A 21,426-nucleotide genomic window follows, 5' to 3' on the forward strand; every position below is an offset into this window, starting at 1 on the left:
GTTGGGGAGAATCCAGAAGGAGCCTGTGAAGGCACGTCATGAAAGAGAGGTGCAGGAAGCTCTGGGCAGTCAGCCAAGTGCAGACATTAAGTCACAGTAACAAACAGTAGGCAGAGGACTTGTTTGGAGTTAACAGTGTGTAGATGGCACTCAAAGCACTAGGAGAGATGACATCCCTGGAGAGAATAGGGAGATAAAGAAAGCAGAAAAGAGAATCTGGGACCCCAGACACTGCAGCCAGGTAGGCAGGAAGAAAGTCAGAACCTGTGACATCTAAGAAGTCCATTGAAAAAAAAAATGTCAGAAGAAAAGGGGGTGATCCACTGTGACAAGTTCTGCTTTGGTCCTGAGAGAAGCCTTTTGACATTTCCAAGTGAATACAGAGGTGGGTTTCTGATAGTGATACTGAAGACAGAGCCATGTGCACTCTCACAGGCTTTTATACTCCCCCAAAGGAACCTGAGAGCAAGACCCTTAGTGGTCTAGAGAAGAATGGTGGACAGAAGGAAGCAGGGCTCCTGCAGGCAGACAGGCGATCCAAACTCCACAACCAACATCCAGGAGTCATCCTCACAACACTGCAAAGGCAGCTACATTTCCTTTAGGCTAGATCCATATGTATGACAAGAGACACCTCTGCCCTGCCCTGGGGAGGACACTATGATTTGTGATCCCAGGAATTTGAATGTAAGATTCCATGGCAGATGAAAGGTTGGAGAAGATTCACATCAACTGTGGGAAGTCTGCCCTGTTTGCTGCTGTCAGAGACCTTCAACAGCACTCCCTACCTGATCTTTGAGACAATATCATGATTTCCAAGTGCAGTGCTTGTTTCCCTTCTAAACACCACCTACCTTCCATTTGTTAAGTCAACGTTAGCCATAGTTGAAATCTGCTTCTGGCAGAGCAGTCTGGCATCCTTTCCTCCCTAAGGTAGCTGATAAAAGTCACAAAGTTTTAAGTTAGGCTAATTTCACAAGAAAAGTTTAGATACATTATTATATCTGCAAAATAAATGCTTAATACTACCTGTACATTCTGGTGCTAACTTTCATGGGTTTTTTTTCTTATTATTGAAAACAGTTATTTATCTTAAATTAGCCAAAATCATGAAGGCCCTTTCTGAGTTGTTTTTTGTTTTTTTGTGAAGTGTGTTTGTTTTGTAGCCAGCAACCAAGCTCAGGGCCTACACATCTGTGGTCTGTGGCCTGCCACCAAGCTAGTCTCAGATGTTGACATATTTTAAACTTCATTGCATATATACACTACATTACTAGCTATGGTAATTATGTGTGCAATAAGACTTGTTTACTTCTCTTGGATATGGTCTTACTATGTAGCCCATGCTGATTTTCAACATTCAAACCTCCTCCATCAGTTTTGTGCCCCACCCTCCACCACTAGATTACAGGTATGTGTCATCTCCTCTGTCAATATAAGCAGAGCTCTTGAACTTACTCCTATCTGATTGTCAGCTGAGCCCCGACCCTACCTCAGGTAACCCCAGTTGCATTCTACTTCTGAGTTCATCATTTTGAATTCCACATTTGTCTCCCAGCTTATTCCAATTAGCATAATGTCCTCCAGGGCCTCTCATACTATACCCAACTAGAGATTCTTTTACAAGGCTATACAGTTTTTCCACTCATTTCTACAGGTTGCCAACTGGTCCTGCACCTTGTTCTAGATTTTCTGCTCTTACATGTTGATAGGGCTCCATGCTGTTCATCATCTTGTAGAAACATTTGGGAATGACTGGTTATCGGGGGTAGAATGAGCAGGGAGGAGCAGAACTAAGCTGGGCAGATCAACAACTCTAGGGGCACTGAATATTTTAACCAATGGGAAGAGTTTGCTGTCAACCATATTTGTATTTTGTTTCAACAGATACAGATGGCTACCCTCTGGGTCCTCATTAGTGACACCAATTTTGAATGTTCCGTTTACTGTAGTTTTCTACATGTTTAAAATATTTCACAACGAAGTGTCTGTCTGAGAGTGTGTCAACAGTCTGGAATAAGCCAGTCTTATTTGAAGGGAAAATTCTGAAGATGTTAATCCTTGTAATAATAGGTCAGAGCTCTTTGTAAGCCATGTTGTGACTTCCTTCCCCGCCTCCCAAGAAGCTCATCAGAAAATGCTAGTAGGAGACATAACCTAGTTTGTCAGCCTTGAGAAAAGGTGCCTATACACAGAATACTTCTGTGTTTTTATGGTATTTTAATGAAGGCTATTTCAGAGTTGTTGAAGTTAAATGAGGTAAATTTTTCTCTCCTGGGGAACACAGAAATGGACCCCAGGCCCTCCAACAACCCATGTGTTCCACAAGAGGAAACCCGAGACAGAATCAGGCCCTTACCCTTTGAGTTCACTTATAAAAAGACTCAGTAGATCTCAGTCCAAGCCTGATGTCAAACCTTTGGATAAACTGCTAGCTGCAATGATCAGGACATTTGTATACTAATGGAAGTCTGAGGCAAGGGCAGATTCTGGTCACCAGACACAGCTTTGTGGTCCTCTCCCATCCCCACCTCAACCCTGGAGATGAGACTTTTGGAGACAAGGATGAAGAGATTCATATATGAAAAATAACTGCAACATTAAGTACAAAACAAATGGTGTTTCACTGGGTATTTTCCTATCAATCTATCATGTGGATTTTAATGAAAGGCTGTCATGGCAGAACCAATGTCAGTTGTGTTGCCAACAAGGACCCTGCTGCAAGTGGGTAACATTTAACACAACTTCCTAAAGAAAGGAATATAGCACAAATAAATGTCAACCAAAATCCCCTTAAATGTCTGTTTCTAATATCAAAATTTTTAACATTCTTTAGATATTCATATCCTACTGGTGAAGAAAAAAACCCACAATCATACTTATTAAAAAGTCTTACTACAAGTTACAATTTCAAAGTGTCAAAAATAAATGTAAACAAAAATTGACTCTTTTTTGTACTTTCTATCAGCACATTTTGAAGGCACATTAACTCTTGGGGGCCACATACACCAGGTGCATCTCTCCTTGGCTTTATCTGAAGACAGTTTCTGTCCAGCCTGTTTAACAAAGGTGTCAGCTTTCCGCTTAGAATGTGCATTCTTCATTTACTAACTTTAAAGTAACAAACTTTGTTTCCAGTTTTTTTTTTATTTTCTCTTTCTTGAGATGACTGTTAACTACTTCTGTTATTTCTCTTTTCATAAAATAAACATCATTTCTAAAATTAAATGCATCAAGGTATAGTTTCTGGGGCAGAGTGGACTAAGAACTGTCAATAATAGCAAATAAGTCATATACAGAATACTCCTCAGAGACTCAGTTTCTGCATCCATAAAAGGGACATATAAGTATCTACTTCAAGATGCTATGGTAAAATACATAAGGCATTCAGATGGGTGTCTGGTACACATTAACTGGTACTGTTAGTGTTTATATTATAGTATTAGTGTTGTTATTATAAGTTATTATTGGTATTGTTATTAATTATTCAAAAGTCTCTTGAGTTCTTTATTTGTTTTTCCAGAAAGTATCAGTGCCTGGAATGGAAATGGAAATCCATTTTTTAAAAATATTTATTTTTAATTGTGTATATGTGTATGTGTGCCTTGTGTGAGCATATGCACACAAGTCATGAGTATGCATGTCTGGAGACCAGAAGTGTGCTATCCCATAGAGCTGGGGTTACGTTCAGTTTTGAGCAGTTAAGATGTAACTGGTGAAAGCTGAACTCATGTCCCCTGTGAGCACAGTACTCTTAATTGCTGAACCATCTCTTCAGCCTTTTTAATTTTTTTCTAGGAACTGAGGACCAACTAATTTCCTTATAGTTCCCATCACAACCAGTGGACATAACAGATCATGTTTTGCAGGATGAAAATGCAGGAAGTGTTTATACAGGAAAAGGAAATGTAAAAAGAACTGGATCTTATCATAGGATATCTCAGCACTCACAACAAAGGTGCCTGAACTGAATGGGAGACTGCATGTTCCTGAAGGTAGGGCAGGGATGTCTGTTTCCTCTGTCAATATGGAACACGCTAGAGGAATGACAGGCTTGGATTTGGTCCTAGAGGCTGAGCCATCCATAACAAATAAGGTTAAAGTTGGGGCAAAACTCACATTTACAACCACGTCACAATCTACTGTGTTTTAAGTGTCAACAGGATTTATATATGGTGACACTGCACTTTAGAGAGATAGGAATGCCAGGAAATAGAGTTCAGTGAAAGAAACGAGCAACATAAACTGTTGGTATACAAGAAATCCCAGAAATTGGGGGTCAAGCAGAGGTTACTTTCCCAAAGTATAAGTGACATTAACATAAAATTTAAGTTTTTGAAACTTGCATAAGTAGAATATTTTAAGGGATATTCTGAAAGTGTATCAGATGGAGGATCAGGCCATTCAGAGTTTAATACAAGAAGCACAACCAACAGGTAAAAGAAGAGTAACTTCTTACAATACTGAAATCTAAACATTATTTCTGGGCTGGTACAAATAACAGCATGTGAGCATTGTTAGCACATGGCCATGTGATAAGATTGCTGCATCCATACTCCACTAGGAGAAATAGGCAATGACCTGTTGAGGCATTTTCAAGATTCCCTTCGAAGGCCAGTCTTATCAAACACTTCCTAGAGATCCCACTTCTATTTCACATCAGTGAACTAGACCATGCTACAGAGAGACTTGAGAGACACTGACCGAACACAAAGTTCACCTGAACAACATGAAGGGGAGTTTTAGTGAAAACAATAAATGTATAACACCAAATGAGGGTTACAGAGTCTGAAATCAGGGCACTCTTGCTCCAGTACAGTCTAGAGAAGACGATACCACCCAGACTTGCAGACAGGACTTGGGTTAAGTAACTGGTAAATCATAGAATCTGCCATTGAGACCATCTAACCCCACCCGTCACTTGTCATGCACACCTTGCTACAGTGAAGTAAGAATATACTGAAGAGCTGATGCCTCCCTGACTAGTGTATTTTTTATTGTAAATGTACTACCCTTCCAATTACCACCAGACAACTGTGAACTTAAGTTTCTCAGTCAATCTTTGATCTAACAACTATGAATATACTGTCAAAATCAGTATCTTTTGATTCTAATTTAGCAGAAACAGAATTACATTTTATTTTACATAATTTAATAGGTTATAAAATAGAATTTGATAAAATATATTAAACTGATGTCTTTATCCTATCAGCCTCCCCAGACTATCACCAAGCCACATACACATTTCTAGAGTGTTATAGCCACTAAAAAGGATAATTCAGGAATAGTAAGGTTTTAGTTAGGAATTGGCTAAACCAACAAAAATTTTTGGTTGGATGAAGGCTATATATTCAGCTTCCTTATAACTAACTGTAGGGAAGTCATGTATTAATTTGGGATGGGAAGCGCTTTCTCATTAATCATTTGGTGAGGAGTTGATTTTCTTTTGACTTTTGTGACTACCCTCAATATGCTCAATCTATTATTTCCCTTAAGGGATGCCACACATTGGCAAAACAAAACTGGGTAGGCATAGGTGAGCAATTCTTTTCTTTCTTTCTTTCTTTCTTTTTTTTTTAAAGATTTATTTATTTATTATGTATACAGTGTTCTGTCTGCATATATGCCTGCAGGCCAGAAGAGGGTTGTGAGCCACCATGTGGTTGCTGGGAATTGAACTCAGGACCTCTGGAAGAACAGCCAGTGCTCTTAACCTCCAGCCCTGGTGAACAATTCTTATCTCGTGGAGGGTCATTATGCCAGATGACCAAAGTGCTTTCAGTCATACCTACTTCGTACCAGGATCTTGCTACACTTCTATAATGACTGCGACTCTGAAATATGACTAGACTTGCTCCTACATTAGAAACAGGGCTGGGAGTGTGAGTCAGTACTAGGGTGTCTGCTTTCTCCTCAGATTCTACAGGTTGACCGGAGTAAGAACAGGTAACTCAAAATTAAATAACTACAGGCTTGCAAACTGAAAGATTTTTTGTTCTTTTTATTTTTGGTTTGGTTTTTTTGTTGTTGTTGTTGTTGGTGGTGGTGGTTTTGTTTTGTTTTGTTTTGAGACTGGGTTTCTCTGTGTAACAGCTCTGGCTGTCCTGGAACTCACTCTGTAGCCTAGGCTGGCCTTGAACTCACAGAGATCCACCTGCCTCTTCCTCCTTGAATGCTAAGATCAAAGGTGTGTGCCACCACTGCCCAGAGTCTGTAAGAAGGAGCTGCTTTTCTACTGGGAATAAACAACCTACTGTTTAAAAAATTGCCATGAAAATAGAAAATTTGATATTCTAAGGTAGCATTATATAAACCTACTTACCCACTTCAGTTATTGCAAATAGTCAGTGACTGTAATATATGATGTAAATATCGTGACAGCATTCACATTACACTTAGAGCACACAAAAGGAGCAGTTACAGGGAAGTGTGAAAGGTCGAAAGACAAAAGGATTAAGAAAAACAGTTACAACGACGGAGAAAAAAAGAAAAAGAAAGGGAAAGCAGGAGGCAATACCGGGAAGTAGAAAGGCCATCGAAAACTGAGGAGAGAAGCCAGGGGAAAGCTGGCAGGAAGTGGGCAGGACTGAGGACAGGGCACTCCGTGACAAGCTGCATGACTTCCCGGTCCCTCAGCTTGTGGACAGCAGTCTCTCTCCATGATTAGTGCTGTTTCAAACCTGTCAGCTTAGCAGATTAAAAGCAGTCCTTTAATCAATAGGATTTTTTAAAAATAAAGCTTTGTTTTTCTAAAGAAAACTCATTCCGCATTAAAGAATAACAAGAGTTTTAAATGTTTCTGGGCCAAACCTCATACCTCAAACCAACATTTGTACTTTTTAGACATATAGCCCTCAAACTATTTTCTATGGTTGAATCCTATGAGATTTAAATTTTAAAGAAAAAAATTATGTATATAGTTTTCAAGAAGCACATATTTAAAAAATAATTAATCAACCAGTATGCAGAGCAGTCAACCCCTTCAAGAAACTCAATGATCGATCTGGGCATGGTGGGTACTGAAGAGTAAAAACTGCTCTCCAAGCTACTTCCCCAAAACGGGTGACTTCATGGGGAATGTCCTACAAGTAGATTTCTTCTTTTAAAATCATGAAGAATCTTTGTTTTTAAAAAAGATTTTATTTTAAATTATGTGCCTGTATGTGGGTGGGTAAAGGTGCTTCCAGACACCAGGGGTGTCAGAGTCCTCTAGAGCTGGAGTTCCTGGAGGTTAGGAGCCCCCGATGTGAGTGCTGTGAACTGAACTCAGGTTCTCTGCAAGAGCAATCTAGACCCTTAACTGCTGAGCAAGTCCTTGGTATTTATGTGTTATACAATTTGTTTTTGCTTAAAATGGGTGAGCCTGTCGCCAGGCAGTGGTGGCGCATGCCTTAATCCCAGCACTCGGGAGGCAGTGGCAGGCATCTTTGTGAGTTCGAGGCCAGCCTGGTCTCCAAAGCGAGTTCCAGGAAAGGCGCAAAGCTACATGGAGAAACCCTGTTATGAAAAAACAAAAAACAAACAAACAAACAAAATAAATGGGTGAGCCTGAAATTATATTTTGGTTTGCTTACTTCATTAATCAGGAGATGATGGATTCATGTTTCTATTTAAATTAAAATTTAGATACATTTATTTCCTTTTTTATATGCTTTATGTCAATACTGTGACATAAGTCTAAGCCGTTTCTCTCTGCTCAAAGTGATCTTACTATATTCAATCTTGATGCACCCCTCTTTCTTCTCCTGAGTATACAGAACCCTAATTTTTCTGCTTCTACAAGACATGAGGGACTTTACAAAGGTTTTAAATTAAATGTTCACAAAGTACTGGCTACTGAGTTCATGATTTTCAGATGTGGAGCTTCTTCTCAACAATACTTGAGAAGACTGAGGACATAATGAGTACAATTAATTATAATTAATAATTGCTCAATGTAGGATTACAAATTATCAGACTAAAATTGTGACCTAATGTGTAATCTTTCCTAAGTAATTAATGAGGCTCACAGATCATCCTATGAAGTCAACTCAAGAGTGTGAAAACAAATTTAAAAAACACTTTTAAATGTTTTCTTTTAACTAAATCAGTCAATGAAAACTTTGAAATCTACTAATAGTTACTTGAGAAAATATACATTATCCTTTTTAAATATATAAAGAAACTTTTACTGGAGTAAGGCAGTTCATGACTATAGAGACACAATTATATTTTATTTTTTAACATATAAATGAAATAGTCATTCAAAATAAACATTCACAAGATGAAGGGAATTATTCTAAGTAAATAATTTCTAGTATTGTGGTGCTATGAAGGAACTCAAGTTCCATCCAAATGAGATGTTTTAGATTATCATTCCAAATACCTGTTGTGTAAAGCTTAAGATTGGCATTAAAACACACAAAATATAAATTACACAAAGCAAGATGTATATGCTTTCAGAAAACAATCTGAACTATGTCAATAAAATATATGTGGAATAAATTGTAGAGAGTAAGATAAACTATGTGTGGAATAAATTGTAGAGAGTAGGATAAACTATGTGTGGAATAAATTGTAGAGAGTAGGATAAACTATGTGTGGAATAAATTGTAGAGAGTAGGATAAACTATGTGGCAAGTGGATGCGCATGCTTTCAACGCCCGCTTTTCACAGATGCATGTGCACAGTGCACAGGTGCACTTCCCTTAGAAACTGCATGTGACGAATGAGTTTAACAGTTAAAACATGCTGACTCCAGACTCAAAAACATAACAAGGAAAAATAGCCATACACTAATCAATAGTAGTGACAGTAGCAACCACAATTACTTTCATTCAAATAAAATCATTCCCTTAAAAGGAATTGAGCCTGGGAGTGTTTTCAAAATATGTGTCTAAAAAAGATTGTATTTCTGTATTTTAAAGGCCACTCACTACATTATGCTTTCTTTGAAGAGAAAATTTTAAATACCAATCAGTTGATTGTAAAGCACATATATCCACTAAAGTAATAACTTTAATTATTACAACAAAGAACCCTTAGTAATTCGTCCTGATTATACCTTTTAAAAGGAATGTTCTGGCTGGGCATTAGGAAATTAATTCTCCAGCTTTCCCCACAATATCACTTGTGAAAAATGATGGAATGGAAATATGGAATCACAAAACTACTCATAGTGCTGCTGGGTTAAGAAAACGAAATAAAATTCTCCCTTTCCTTTTCACCGCCAGCCACATCACCAATTTGATTCTACTATAGGTAAATTCTGATCTTTGTTTTTCCCTCAGTCGGTATTTCTGAGCCTATTTCTCATGGATAAATGAAATACTCCCTCTGGTTTATGCTACCAAATAGCAGGGATTCTAGTCTATTTTACATATCCTGGTAAGTTGTCCTGAAGAATTGGGACAGACTCCTTTACTTATGCTCGGCTTTGCTGTTCTCTTATAGTATGCCTGGCCTCTTCTTCCCAGGGTGGTTGAGTAATGTCAGTTATATGGTGGGCAGGCTCTTAATTGACATGAATTCACGAGTGTTTAAAAGGCTTTTTGTCCCAAAGCATATTATCTGTTTCCCCAGAGATATTAGTTGCCCCAGGCATAAAGGAAAAAAAAAATCTTTCTAAAGTCTTAATTAAAACTGGGAGAATTTAACATTTACAATTCTCTATAAAGTGACTGGGTGACAGGGAGAGGAGTTACAGACACATGGTAATTATGCACCTAAGGGTGTGTGTGAGGACGAGGTATTTCCACGGGGAGTGGGCTGCAGACTTCAACTCAGCTTTCACACGGAACTGCACTGCTCCTGGGAAGAAGCAGCATCACTGGGCGTGGCAGGAAGAGAACCAGCTGTGACTGGACCACCTAGGCTCCCATTCCCTTTTCTAATTGTTTCCAAATTTCAACAGAAAAAAATCACAGATTTGAAGTCTGGAAATCTCATTGAGAAACTGTACATATTTTTTGACTTGTACTCCCTCAAAAATAAATTCTAGAAAGCAAAAGCATTCTAATTTTGAGACCTTTCTAAACTAACATGAAGTAGGTGGCGCCTTTTTTGCTGAACCATGCATTGTGGTGTATTCATGAAAAGACATCATAGTTTGTCATGACTAACAATGCCATCAAGAATCCCGTATAACAGAATTTACAAACAGACGGGAAGATGGGAAAGGAGATACCGATGCCACCTGTGTGTTATAAGTTGGAAACTCATCAAATGAGCTCCATGACTTCAAACAGGCAGGTTTACTGCTTAAAGACCTTGGCAGTTCTGCTACGGTTTCAACTTCTTCAGCACTGTATTGCTGCCTTTGTTACATCAAAGATTTCCAACAGAAATCTGTAAATAAACATATTTCATACAAGAATGAATAATGTGGACCACTTGTGTTATGCACTGTCAGCCAACACAAGCCTCAGAGAACAGCTGACATCTCCATTAATGGTATATGATTTGTACCGTTCTACACAGCAGCTCTGTCTTAATGCAGTCTTTAGGAAAAAAACTCAAAACTACCAGCTCTCCACCCAAACAGCATTCATCCAAATCGCTGATCTCGGGTGAAATCCAAGACAACCCCGTTTTTTCCCCCCATGTAAGTGCAGCATTTAAAATATTTAGCCTTTTCTAAAAGAAAGAAATTCTCAAGCCAGTATTTTACAGATTGCCTCGCATAAGAAAGCTTTTTGTCCAAATGACCTTCTGCTTCCAACACGCATCAAAATGCGTCAGCCACAAACGTATTGTGTTTTCCTATGGTGAGTCAATTCTTACAGATGTTATAATTTTTTCATTTCCAGAAGTTTAAAATTTAAAGGCTTATATAGGTGTTACTTCAGTTTTAAACATTTGTCGTACCTGTAGAACATTTTATAGGAAAAGCACTTAGAAGGGCTGAAGCTATATCTCTAGTTCCCACATCTAAAACTTTGATATGATATTTAATGTGAATTTAAAATGTCATTATTCTCTATAATAATTTGACCTTTCAAGGTACATTGTAAAATCTCTCCACCCTTTCTGGTGGCATAAAAGAGGTATTTGGGACCTGTTCTCTACAATGCCTAATTTGAAGTAATACATCACCCCTTTCCTGGTTTAGTGATGTGATCACAGTCAATCTCAGGTTTATATGCTAACTTTATAGCAAACCAAAGCTACAAATGGCATTTTTATTCAAGCTTTTTATTTTTATTTATTTATATTTATTTTTATTCAAGCTTTCTTGACTGGGACAGTACAAAGGATTTGGGTAGTGTGGGATAATACTGCTTTGTCATCAGAGGTTCCCATCACAACTGGACAGTGGCACCTTCACACTGGACAGTCAGCCTTCACTCACTGACCTACCACTCTCTCAGCTAACAGGCTAGCTAGCACCTCTGCCAAGGGTCACACCAAGTGACAACAATCTCAGTCAGTCTGTGGGTCAGGTCTGGGTTGTCATCCTATTGGATGTTCCTTCCACTTCAAAGATTTCCGCAACCCCAGAAAAATTGCCAGATAATTCTTGGAAGAAGGGCACATACAAATAAGCCCGTTTGTTAAAGAGACTAGTTACAGAAATTAATTTTCTAAAATTAAAATTTTAAATAAAATTCCACAGACAAGGCTGCCACCACACCACAAGAAAGTTGTTAAAGCACTCTTTTAAATATCTAGGGTGAATGTATTCAGACTAAGTGTTTTGGGGGCAGATAGGAAGGTTTTCTGAAACAAAAAAAAACCTCCTGTGTATTCACATGCAAATCCATGTAAAATGCCAGCGGCCCTTAGTTACCTTCTGCGATGTCAACACCTGTAGCCTATTAGAGACAGCATCTATGGATGTCATGAGTTCACCCAACAATAGTTTCTATTTCATTGGGTATAAATATTTTGTGGACATTTTCCTATTTAATGGTTTCTATCATTATTGAAGAAGTCCCAGTATGAATACAGAAAGTAAACATATTTTATTTCCCTCACACTCCACTTGATTTAAAAATATATGCACTACATTAAATTATTCTTCTTGTAGCTAAATTTTATTTTGAGTAATGTTTAACCTCGATGAAGGGCTGCATAATGACCCCTTTGGAGAGGGATCCGCTTTTGGCGAGTGGCATGCAGCCCTACCAAGGAGTTAAAGCTGTGTAGACACAAGTCATTAGTAAGAATCACCCAGACAATGCTAACGGCACAGCAAGCGCCAAGGCTAAAAGGACGAAGGGAATGAGAGAAATTATCAATTACTGGCATTTTAAACGACCCTTTGAAAGAATAAAGGCTGGAAACAACCGCTCTGTTTCTTGAGGACTGCCTCACACTCAGTAGATCGCGAGGGACTCCTGGCTGAGAGCAGCGGGAACTTTTGGACTGGTGGGCAGCATGAGCAGCCACAGACCAGCGTGCTCCAATCTCTGGGCAGCTGGCCTGAAAAGCCCAATGACAACCCCAACGCCACCTGGGGACCCACCAGCCGGGACTTAGAAAGGGACAAAAGTCTGGTATCCAAGTACTGGAGTTAAGAAAGCAAGATGCGCAGGTTGGGCAGCTGCAGGAACTGGGAGTGAGGGGGAAAGGCAGCAGTACCCAAGCTTGTCTGGCGTGTCACTTAAGCGCCAGTTCATTCCAAGATATGTCAGGGGACTGTTGAAATCCCAACTCAGGACTCCATTCTCCACTAACTTCGTTCTGTCTCCCGGGGCAGCGCACCCCGCTGTGGTAGGGGTTTGTCCTGGTCCCTGACTGGTTGGCCCCTGGGAAGAAGGAAGAGGATGAAAAGATGCGTTCGCGGGCCACGGTGGCGCATAGGGGTGCCGTGGTACCTACCATGGTATTCCTGTCCCGGTACGTAGTAGGTGGGGTTGCCCGCAATATGCAGGGAAATGAGCACCTCGCCCTGCTCCCCATCCCCTTCCAGCTCCCCGTGGTGGGTGCACAGGAAAAAGAAGGGCGAGAAGCGCGGGTAGTAGCCGGTGGCCGCGTGCGCCCTCAGTGTCGCCACCAGCAGCATGGCCAGGACCAGAGTCCGCAGCGCCCAGCAGCCGCGCTCCATGCCGCCGCGCTCGGTGCCGCCGCGCGCCCCGCGCGCTCTCTCATTCAGTTTTGGAGCCACCCGCATGGAAGAGCCACACGCAGGAAAGGCGAGCCGGCCGCGGGCTCGAGCCGAGCGGCTCCGGGCAACCGAGCCCGCGGGGAAGTTGGCGGGAGACCACGGCTCCCGAAGTTACTTTGGGCCGCCGCAGCGAGAGCGCGGGGCCGGAGCAGCCGGCGCGGAGAGCTTGTCGTCCGCCTCCGAGCGCCGCCGCCTGTGTGTGTGCGCGACGCCCCTCGGCCGGGCCTGGGAAAGCGCCCGCCCCCTCCACACCTTTTTAAAGCCCCGGGCGCCGCCCCCCTCCTCCCGCCGTCGCCACACGTGTCCCAGCCGCGCCCCCGCCCCCGCTCCCGTCCCCGCCCCTCGGGCTCCGCTTGCACCTCGGGCTGCGCCCGCTTAACACGCGTCCCCTGCCCTCGTCCCGCTCGGTCCGGAAGGGCAGGGCTGTTCTGTAGCTGCAAAACGAGAAGCCACCACGGACGGACCGGCTGACGGGCTGCCCTGGGAGGCGAAGCCCTGGGCTCGCAGCTGCCCTTTCTGCGAGGATGAGCGGGGAAGCCGAGGGCCGCGGGGACCGCGCCGTTCTTTGTCTGCGCTGGCTGCTCCCCGCGCCCCTCGAGGCCCGCCGCCCCGCAGCCCCTGTGGCCAGCACTTGTCCCGGTGACGCGCCCGCGAGTGGCCCAGAACCGCGACGGTGCCCCGCGCGCCCTTCCCAGCCAGGCCTCGCAGCCCCGACGCTGCCCCCGGCCGGGTCCTCATCTGCAGGGAGATTGGGTGACAGTGGGGTTGCCACCTGGAGTGGTGTGGGGCCAGATTGTCGGGCTGCTCGGCCGTGGGGAACCGACAGATGCTCTTCGCCAGACTCTGCTGTGATGCTTTGCTACCGGACTCCTAGGGCGGAGATGGGGGCAATAAATTTTAAGTCCAAGTTTATTTCTTTACATGTCATGTATGACCACTGTGCCTGGGGTGGGGGAGGGGAAGGCATGCAGAGGAGTGGCTGGCAGCAGCGATGAAGCGGGTGGTAATGAGCTGTCGAACGCAGGACTAGGAGCAGGTTTTTAACGGAGCACGGCTGGCAGGAGCCCTGCAACATCCAGAAACTGGAGAACAGCGCTGCCAGGGTTTAAATCATTTCTTCATCGTCCCCGGGGTTAACCACCAAGCCTGGATAAGCAAGTCTTCTTGTACAGGAACTCGGAAACTGTAATATCGGAAAGGATAGTCAAGCCCGAGTTTGGGAGGGGGGTGTCAGAAGGCGGTTTTTTCTTCCTTTTACCCAAGCATAGTTTCGGTAGATAGAAAGGGCCTAACTGCCTGTTGGTCTCTTATACTTCAAATCCCCTCGAAGTTCAACAGCTGTATAACACACACACACACACACACACACACACACACACACACACACACATTCACACACGCAACTAATAATAATTATTAGACTGGTGCTCTGTGCCATACAGGCCTAATGGAATTCTACCACCACCACCCCACTACCGGAGGAAGCAAAATTCGCCCTATTTCACAAGAGGGAGATTAGAATTGTTAATAGCTTGTCCCAAATCAGGCGAAAGCTGGCCCCAATGGTTCCTGGCCTACAACTGTCTGCAGCTTTAGCCAGAGAGGAAAACACAGCCACCACGGTTTGGGACAGACCTGAGAACTTCCTCTTCCTCCACCCTACATTGGGTTGCTATGGCCACAACCGCCATTATGGTAGTTTAGTAACAGTAGCTGACTAAATTAAAATTTGAATTCTTCAGTCATATTAACGACATTTTAAGTAACCCACAGCTACATATGGTTAGGTGTTGAATTAGTGCAGACTTGCGGACTATCAGACAGAACTGTCACATACAGACGAGAAATCGAATGTTCAGTCATTCAATTATATTTGCCACATTCTTACTGTATACCAAAGTGCTAGGCGCCATGCTGAGAGCAGCAGATAAAGTTAGGTGCCAGACCACATGGAACTAGTGTTGGGAGAGGGGGCAAATTAGAACGGTGGACAAATTTACTATGCAAAAGCAAAATAGGAGTGTCTAGTTTAGTTTATAGGGGAAGGGGGCTGCTTTCCACAGAGTGGCCAAGATAACCCTCTCTGAGAGCGTGAAGGGGGAGCTGAAACTTGTTCATGTGAAAGGGCCTTGTGAACATGTGGGAAGAGCTGGGAAGAACGGCGAAGCCAGGAAACCAGAGTCCAAAGGCCCTGGAGCAGCATTGTGCTTGGACAGTCAAGGCTCAGGAAAAGCAGCAAGAAAGAGGAAGGCTGCTGTGGCTGAAGCCACAGATCAGAGCACCTAGTGATGGGAACACTCAGGGCCATGTGATCATAATGTGGTAAGGGACAGAAAGCTGAATGCCAAAGAGTTAGAGAGGTTTCTCGATTCTCACCAGTTTTTACATATCTATCAAAAGCAAATGATTTAAACTAATTTGCAGCACAGTTTCTAACATGCTATAAAAAGTACACTGACTCATTCCTTAGTTCAACACATAATAATTGAAAAACTATGGTATGCAAAGCCCTTTGCTAGGCTCTGGGGAAATGCAGTTCCTGCCCCATGGAAGTTACCTTTCAATGGGAGAGACAGATACCAATCATTATGATCAGTTATGGAATCACAAAATTGATACATGCTCTTAGAAAGTAAAAAGTAGCAGGAACAAAGAGGACAGCATTGACTTAACTGAGGAAGAGTCTGACACTAAGATGTGCAAGGAGCTGACTTCAGAAAGAAGAAAATAGCTCTCAGGCCGAAGCATCTCTGTGCGAGAAAGAATCACGGTGGAAGAGAAAACAGAGATTCTGGCGGACAAACACGTGGGTGGAGCTACCAACGCAGGCAGCGCCATCCTCTGTGAAGATTGTGGTCTCTGCCCTAAAACAATGGTGAGGCAGGGAACACATGGAAGCCACTAACTGCCTGTCGCAGTCGATGTATGCACCTAAAAGATCATCCTCATTACACCAGTAGATGCCAAGGAAAGGCAAGGAAAGGTCATGATTTGCAGAGACGATGAGGGGAACGAAGCTGATGAGCATCAGGACTCACAGCTACAGGCCTTCAGAACAGATTCGGTGATGGAATGGAGATAGAAATGATGGGGACGGATGTGTTAGCTGTCACTGATGGCGGTAAATTGTGGCAGTTAGGGGAGCTATTTTTTAAGTCTTTTTTTTTTAATTTAAGTGAATAAAGCGGAAAATAAACATATCACTGAAGTGTGAAAGAAACGTGAGTATAAAATATGACCGACTCATTCATGCTGGAGAGATGGCTCAGTGGTTAAGAGCACTGGCCACTCTTCCAGAGGTCCAGAGTTCAGTTCCCAGCAACCACATGATGCTCATATCTGGCTGTAACTCAAGTCCCAGGAGAGTCAATGCTCTCTTCTTTCCTCTGTAGGTACCAGGCATGCACATGATGCATAGACACAGACACAGGTAAAAGCACCCACACTATTTTTAAGTGATTGGCTCTGAAGTGCAGAACTGTGTCGTGGAGTACCCTGCGTAAACTGCACCCATGCAGCATTAGGAACTTTCAGCAGGGCGTTCAGGATTTTTTTTTTTGCCTGTTTTTAAATGTTATATAAATGGCATTATACATTATATTTGATTTTATATCTGGCACCTCTGGCTCAGATATAATGGCTGTGAGAATATCTATGTTGTTACATGTAGCAAAGGATTATTCACTTTTAGGAATATATCTCATAGACAAAATCACCATTCATTATTAATATAGTTTTGAGTTATTTTCATCTTAGAAATATGTTTAAGTGTTGGCTATTGTTCAGATATGAACACTGTGGTTTAAAATACTCTTCCATGTATCTTTTGGTGAAACCAATATATATCCATTCCAATTAAGAGAGGGAGGGCTGGACTGTTGGGGAAGGAATCTATTTCAATACAGTAGTTCAGCAGAACTGCTTAAAAAAAGTCCTTACATGTCAAATATGAAGTAAAACCAGGAATCCATAGATAACAAAATATGCAGCTCACCAAGCACTTTGATACATCTACCCATTTCTGTAGTCCTTGCACGTCCTCTTTGGTGGCCGTGTGGGGCTTGGGACAGGAGATAAAGGTCAGGCCCCAGGTGGGGAGGGTGATAGGGCTGTGCTACTCAAAGTGGCTTTGCAGATCAGTCCCAACACTCCAGTACTGGCCCAGAGATATGTACAGAAATAGGAGTGTTTAGAAAGTCAGGGTAACTCCAAGTGGTATTCTGTGTTTATACTTTATGAAAGTGTCTGTCTATGATGATACAAAAGGTTAACAAGACATGATGGGAGGTGCATGCAAAAAGCTGTGGCCCATCCCCAAATCTCTAGACTCTCTGTGAAACAAGGAACTAGGAAAAACAACCTTCCATAGTGATTTTAATATTGACAGATGGTAGTGACCTCATGGGGACCATCTCACCCAACTTTAAGACTATGGTTAAGACATTCTGGCTCTAATTCACACTTTCCTTTCACTTGAAAGATCTCAAGCCAAGACTGTGTGTCCTGTGTTTGAAATATACCTACACACTTTGCAGAAATGAATCCAAAGCATTTCCAGGAAGAGAAATGAGCAAAAACTCCAAGTCATGCTTCAAAATTTTCCATCAGCCAAGGACTCATGAAACTCCTGTTCACAATAAAAAATCACCAATACTGGGAGAGAGCAAGACCCAGTGAGTGATGCAAGCAGGTGATCAGAATCATGTCGACAAAGGCCTCTGGTATTGGAATTATCAGATAGCAATATAAGATAATAAAGTTAGAAAAAATAACATTTCAAAAAAACATAACTAAGAATAAGGGACCATCAGGAGTGACCAGGTATTCTCAAAGTAAAAATTAATAGTATGAAAAACTTAACGCTTAAGGACAGAGGCATCTGCCCCTGAAGGCATGGGATACTTACTAGCTCTTCACATACAGCAAATAGATCCAGCATAAAATGTAAATTTATAGGATTAAAGAAAGTAAAGGAAATCACCAAGAGATTAGGAAACTTTTAAACAGAAAGAAAACTCCTGAATGCATCCTTTACAGGGCCCTGTGCCCACTGTGCAGGGCTGTGTTCTGAATATGGGAAACAAGTTCCTTTTAAGTCAATGATATGTTTATTGGAACCACGTGAAGGAAAACCCAAACAGTATACACGAGGACCTCCCAAATCTGTGGATAGTCAGTACATGGCAGCCATCTCTACAGATAAAAAGAGGGAAAGAGTGACTTTTCAACGCATGTTCTGAGGCTGTTGGTTAATGACATAAAACAATAAAATCAGATCATGTCTCCACACAGACTTACATTCATAAGCCTCTTTCATGGGTCTCAGAACCTGGAAACCAGCTCACATGGTAATAAGCTTTAAAAATTGGAAAAAATAAGTCGTATATTTAGATACCATTATCCTTTCTATTTTTTCTGGCACCTCCATCACATTTATCTCTCTGTAGACTGCATGAGAGTGGCCTAGCTAAATGGAGGCTGATTTGGATAGTAACCATGTTTTAGTTTAGTGGGTATTAATGTGGTTTGTATTAAATTGGTAGCTGCTTAAGTGGTTAACAAATGATTTCAAGAAAGACTTTTCTTGTCCACTGTGTTGACCTAACTGGAGTCATGACATGTAGGGTCAGATGGGGAGTCACATCTTGTAATGAATCCTGTGAGGGCTAGCTCCAGAAGTAGGCGGTTTATGGAGTGGGCAGCAAGGTGCAAAATTTTTAGTCAAAGCTGATCAGTGGGAAATAATCCACCTCTTATTACACTTCCAAATGTCATTCAGCCTTGTGACAAATTCCTGTAATCCTAGCATCTCAGAGGATAACATAGATCCAGGAGGGCCCCGGCCACATAAAGAGTTTCAGGCCAGCCTGAGTTAAGACAATTATAGAAAAACAGCAATAACTGAACAAAAGTATTTCAAGATGTTAGTTCTCTTCTGTGAGGAATGCGTGAAATAATGTGTTTTTAAAGCTGCAGCTATGTTGTATTTTATATATAAGCTGAAATACATGTAATTTAACTCAAATAGAATTGCCTGTATAATAAAGTCACAAGCCTGAAGTTCCACTGTTACCAGCTCACACAATGATGTCTCCTGTTCCCTGAATGTCCCAAGTCACAGTGCTGTGACACATATTGTTCTAAAAGTCTGAGAGTTCCAGACAAAATAGTTTACAGGATTGCTAACAATTTAGAAAAAATTTTTTAAAAAATTCAGGTGATAAATTCCCCAATATATTCATTGGTAGAACAATGCACATATCATTATTATGCATCATTTCATGATATTTTATATGACTGGGAACAATGACTTTTCTGAACATTTCATATAAACAGAATCATAACATTTTTAGGTTTATATTTAGCTTCTTTTGCTTGGCACAATATTTTGAAGTTCATTCATGCTGTAGAGTGTGCCAGTAGTTAATTTGGGTGTTTTAATTTGTGTGTTTTCTAGTACTAGAGGTAAAACACAGGGCCTCACACATGCTATGCACTTATATGCAAGTTTCTGAGCACTGAGCCACATCCACAGATCAGGTTTATTTCATTGATAAAGCAGTATCCTCATATATGATATATGATCCAAGTCTTTGTGATTATGAGTGACATTGCCAGAAACATTTCCATGGAGCTCTATATAAGATGTACACACTTGTTTTTCTCAGGCAGATACTTAGAAGTAGGTGGTGTGGAGCAGAGATTCTCAAACTTGCCTGTGTGGCAAGCTTCTTTGATGGACTGATGAGATCCTGGGGCTCCTCTTAGGTTAATGCTTAGATATTTTTAATATCTTTTAATAAAAATATTTAGGATTCACAATAAAAAATCATATCGAAATGTGGATATTATCAGCATATTGAAATGTTACAATATACTATGATGTTTCCATGAGCCTTTAAAATAAGATATAGAAACAAAATTAGCAATTAATGTTTTCAAAACTATGATGAGCCTAGACTGTGTTTGGTGTTCCCTGAATCATTCATCTACACAAGCTTTAAGCATCTATGCTGGTTCTTCATGACTAACATGGTTAGTGGGCAGCCTCATATCTGGAGGGAATTATTTAACCCAAGCCAGGTTCTCAACCTGTGCAGAACTTGAAATAGAACATTCCACTAGAGTGTTCCAGAGTGAATGGGAATGAAAAGCCACTCAAATGAACTACTCTCACAAATTCAACATTTACTTTAACAAGCAAGCTCAGTATAAAAAGATAAACCCTTATTGGGCTGGATAGATGTCTCAGCCATTAAAGGCTGGGCTCACAACCAAAATATAAGAAAATGTATACTTACATCAAGCTTAGGTAGACACCAAATAATACTATTTGTTATTTAAGCATTCACAGGTATACAATAGAGTAGGAAGAAATGTATAAGAATAACAAATTCAGAATGGTAATTACCTGTAGGAAGGGGAAAGATATTTTAAGGAAAGATACAAGAGATTTAAATATATATTGATATATGTTTTAAATAGATAGGTTAGCTGGATAGGTCCACTGGTATTTGTTGCTATATGTTGTTTCATGTATTGTATTATACATGTAATGTTTCTAATTCATTTCCATACATGTACACTATTTCATAATAAGAAATTATCATAATAAATTAACTCTTAAATTGTGTAATGAAAAATTATATTCCCACTTTTGTGTTAATTATATATTCAAAATGTTATTGAGCATGTCTGAAATGCTATACAATAGTCAAATTATAGAATTAATGTTGGAAAGGAAATATGATATCATCTCTCACATCTTATTCTCAAGTAAGCTATATTTTTCCATGGTGGTTTGGTTAAATTTTAAAGCTGCCTTCAAATCCTCTTAGAGATATTCAGTATCTCTACATTAATTCTCTTTATGTTTCTTTTACTTTTCCATTAACTTGAGCTCTTTGGAATTTTCACAGACATCATTTCCAGGTAATTTTTAAAGTTCTGTACAGTATTATTTGTAGATTAGAACTGACAAAACTTTTTGATTATAGCTAAGCATACCTTAGTTCAGTTTAGTTTGATGAAAGGCTGTTTACTGATTATGAATACTGAAAAACTCAGGGAAAGTTTCAGCCATATAACAGCTGAAATAATGCTGCCAGACTCTCCATCCTCTACTTCTTAGTTTTCTTTCCTAGAATGGCATAGGTCTTGGGCAGACCCAGGCAACATGGTTCCTAGCCAGTCCAGGCTTGTTTTATCATGATAGGACTGAATCTGATTGGGCTGGCCAACAGTCACAGGTCAAAGCTCAAACCAGTTGCTGTAATAGAAGTGTGATTGCCCCAGTCTGGGGCATGTCTCCTACAGCCCACTGCAGAAACCCATGCATC

General features: G+C 41.1%; 1 protein-coding gene across 2 annotated transcripts in view; it reads right to left on the reverse strand.

The window, feature by feature from the left end:
- Nucleotides 1–13,317, reverse strand: part of Reln (reelin) — a 459,087-nt gene extending 445,770 nt beyond the window's left edge. For both annotated transcript variants that reach the window (XM_036180358.1, XM_036180357.1), the window contains exon 1: nt 12,802–13,317. In XM_036180358.1, the coding sequence (XP_036036251.1) occupies nt 12,802–13,093 (292 nt within the window). In that variant the 5' untranslated portion in view covers nt 13,094–13,317. The remainder of the gene's footprint in view (nt 1–12,801) is intronic.
- Between the last annotated feature and the right edge of the window lie 8,109 nt (nt 13,318–21,426).

The sequence above is a fragment of the Onychomys torridus genome, chromosome 3 (genome assembly GCF_903995425.1).
Source record: "Onychomys torridus chromosome 3, mOncTor1.1, whole genome shotgun sequence".
Taxonomy (NCBI): Eukaryota; Metazoa; Chordata; class Mammalia; order Rodentia; family Cricetidae; genus Onychomys; species Onychomys torridus.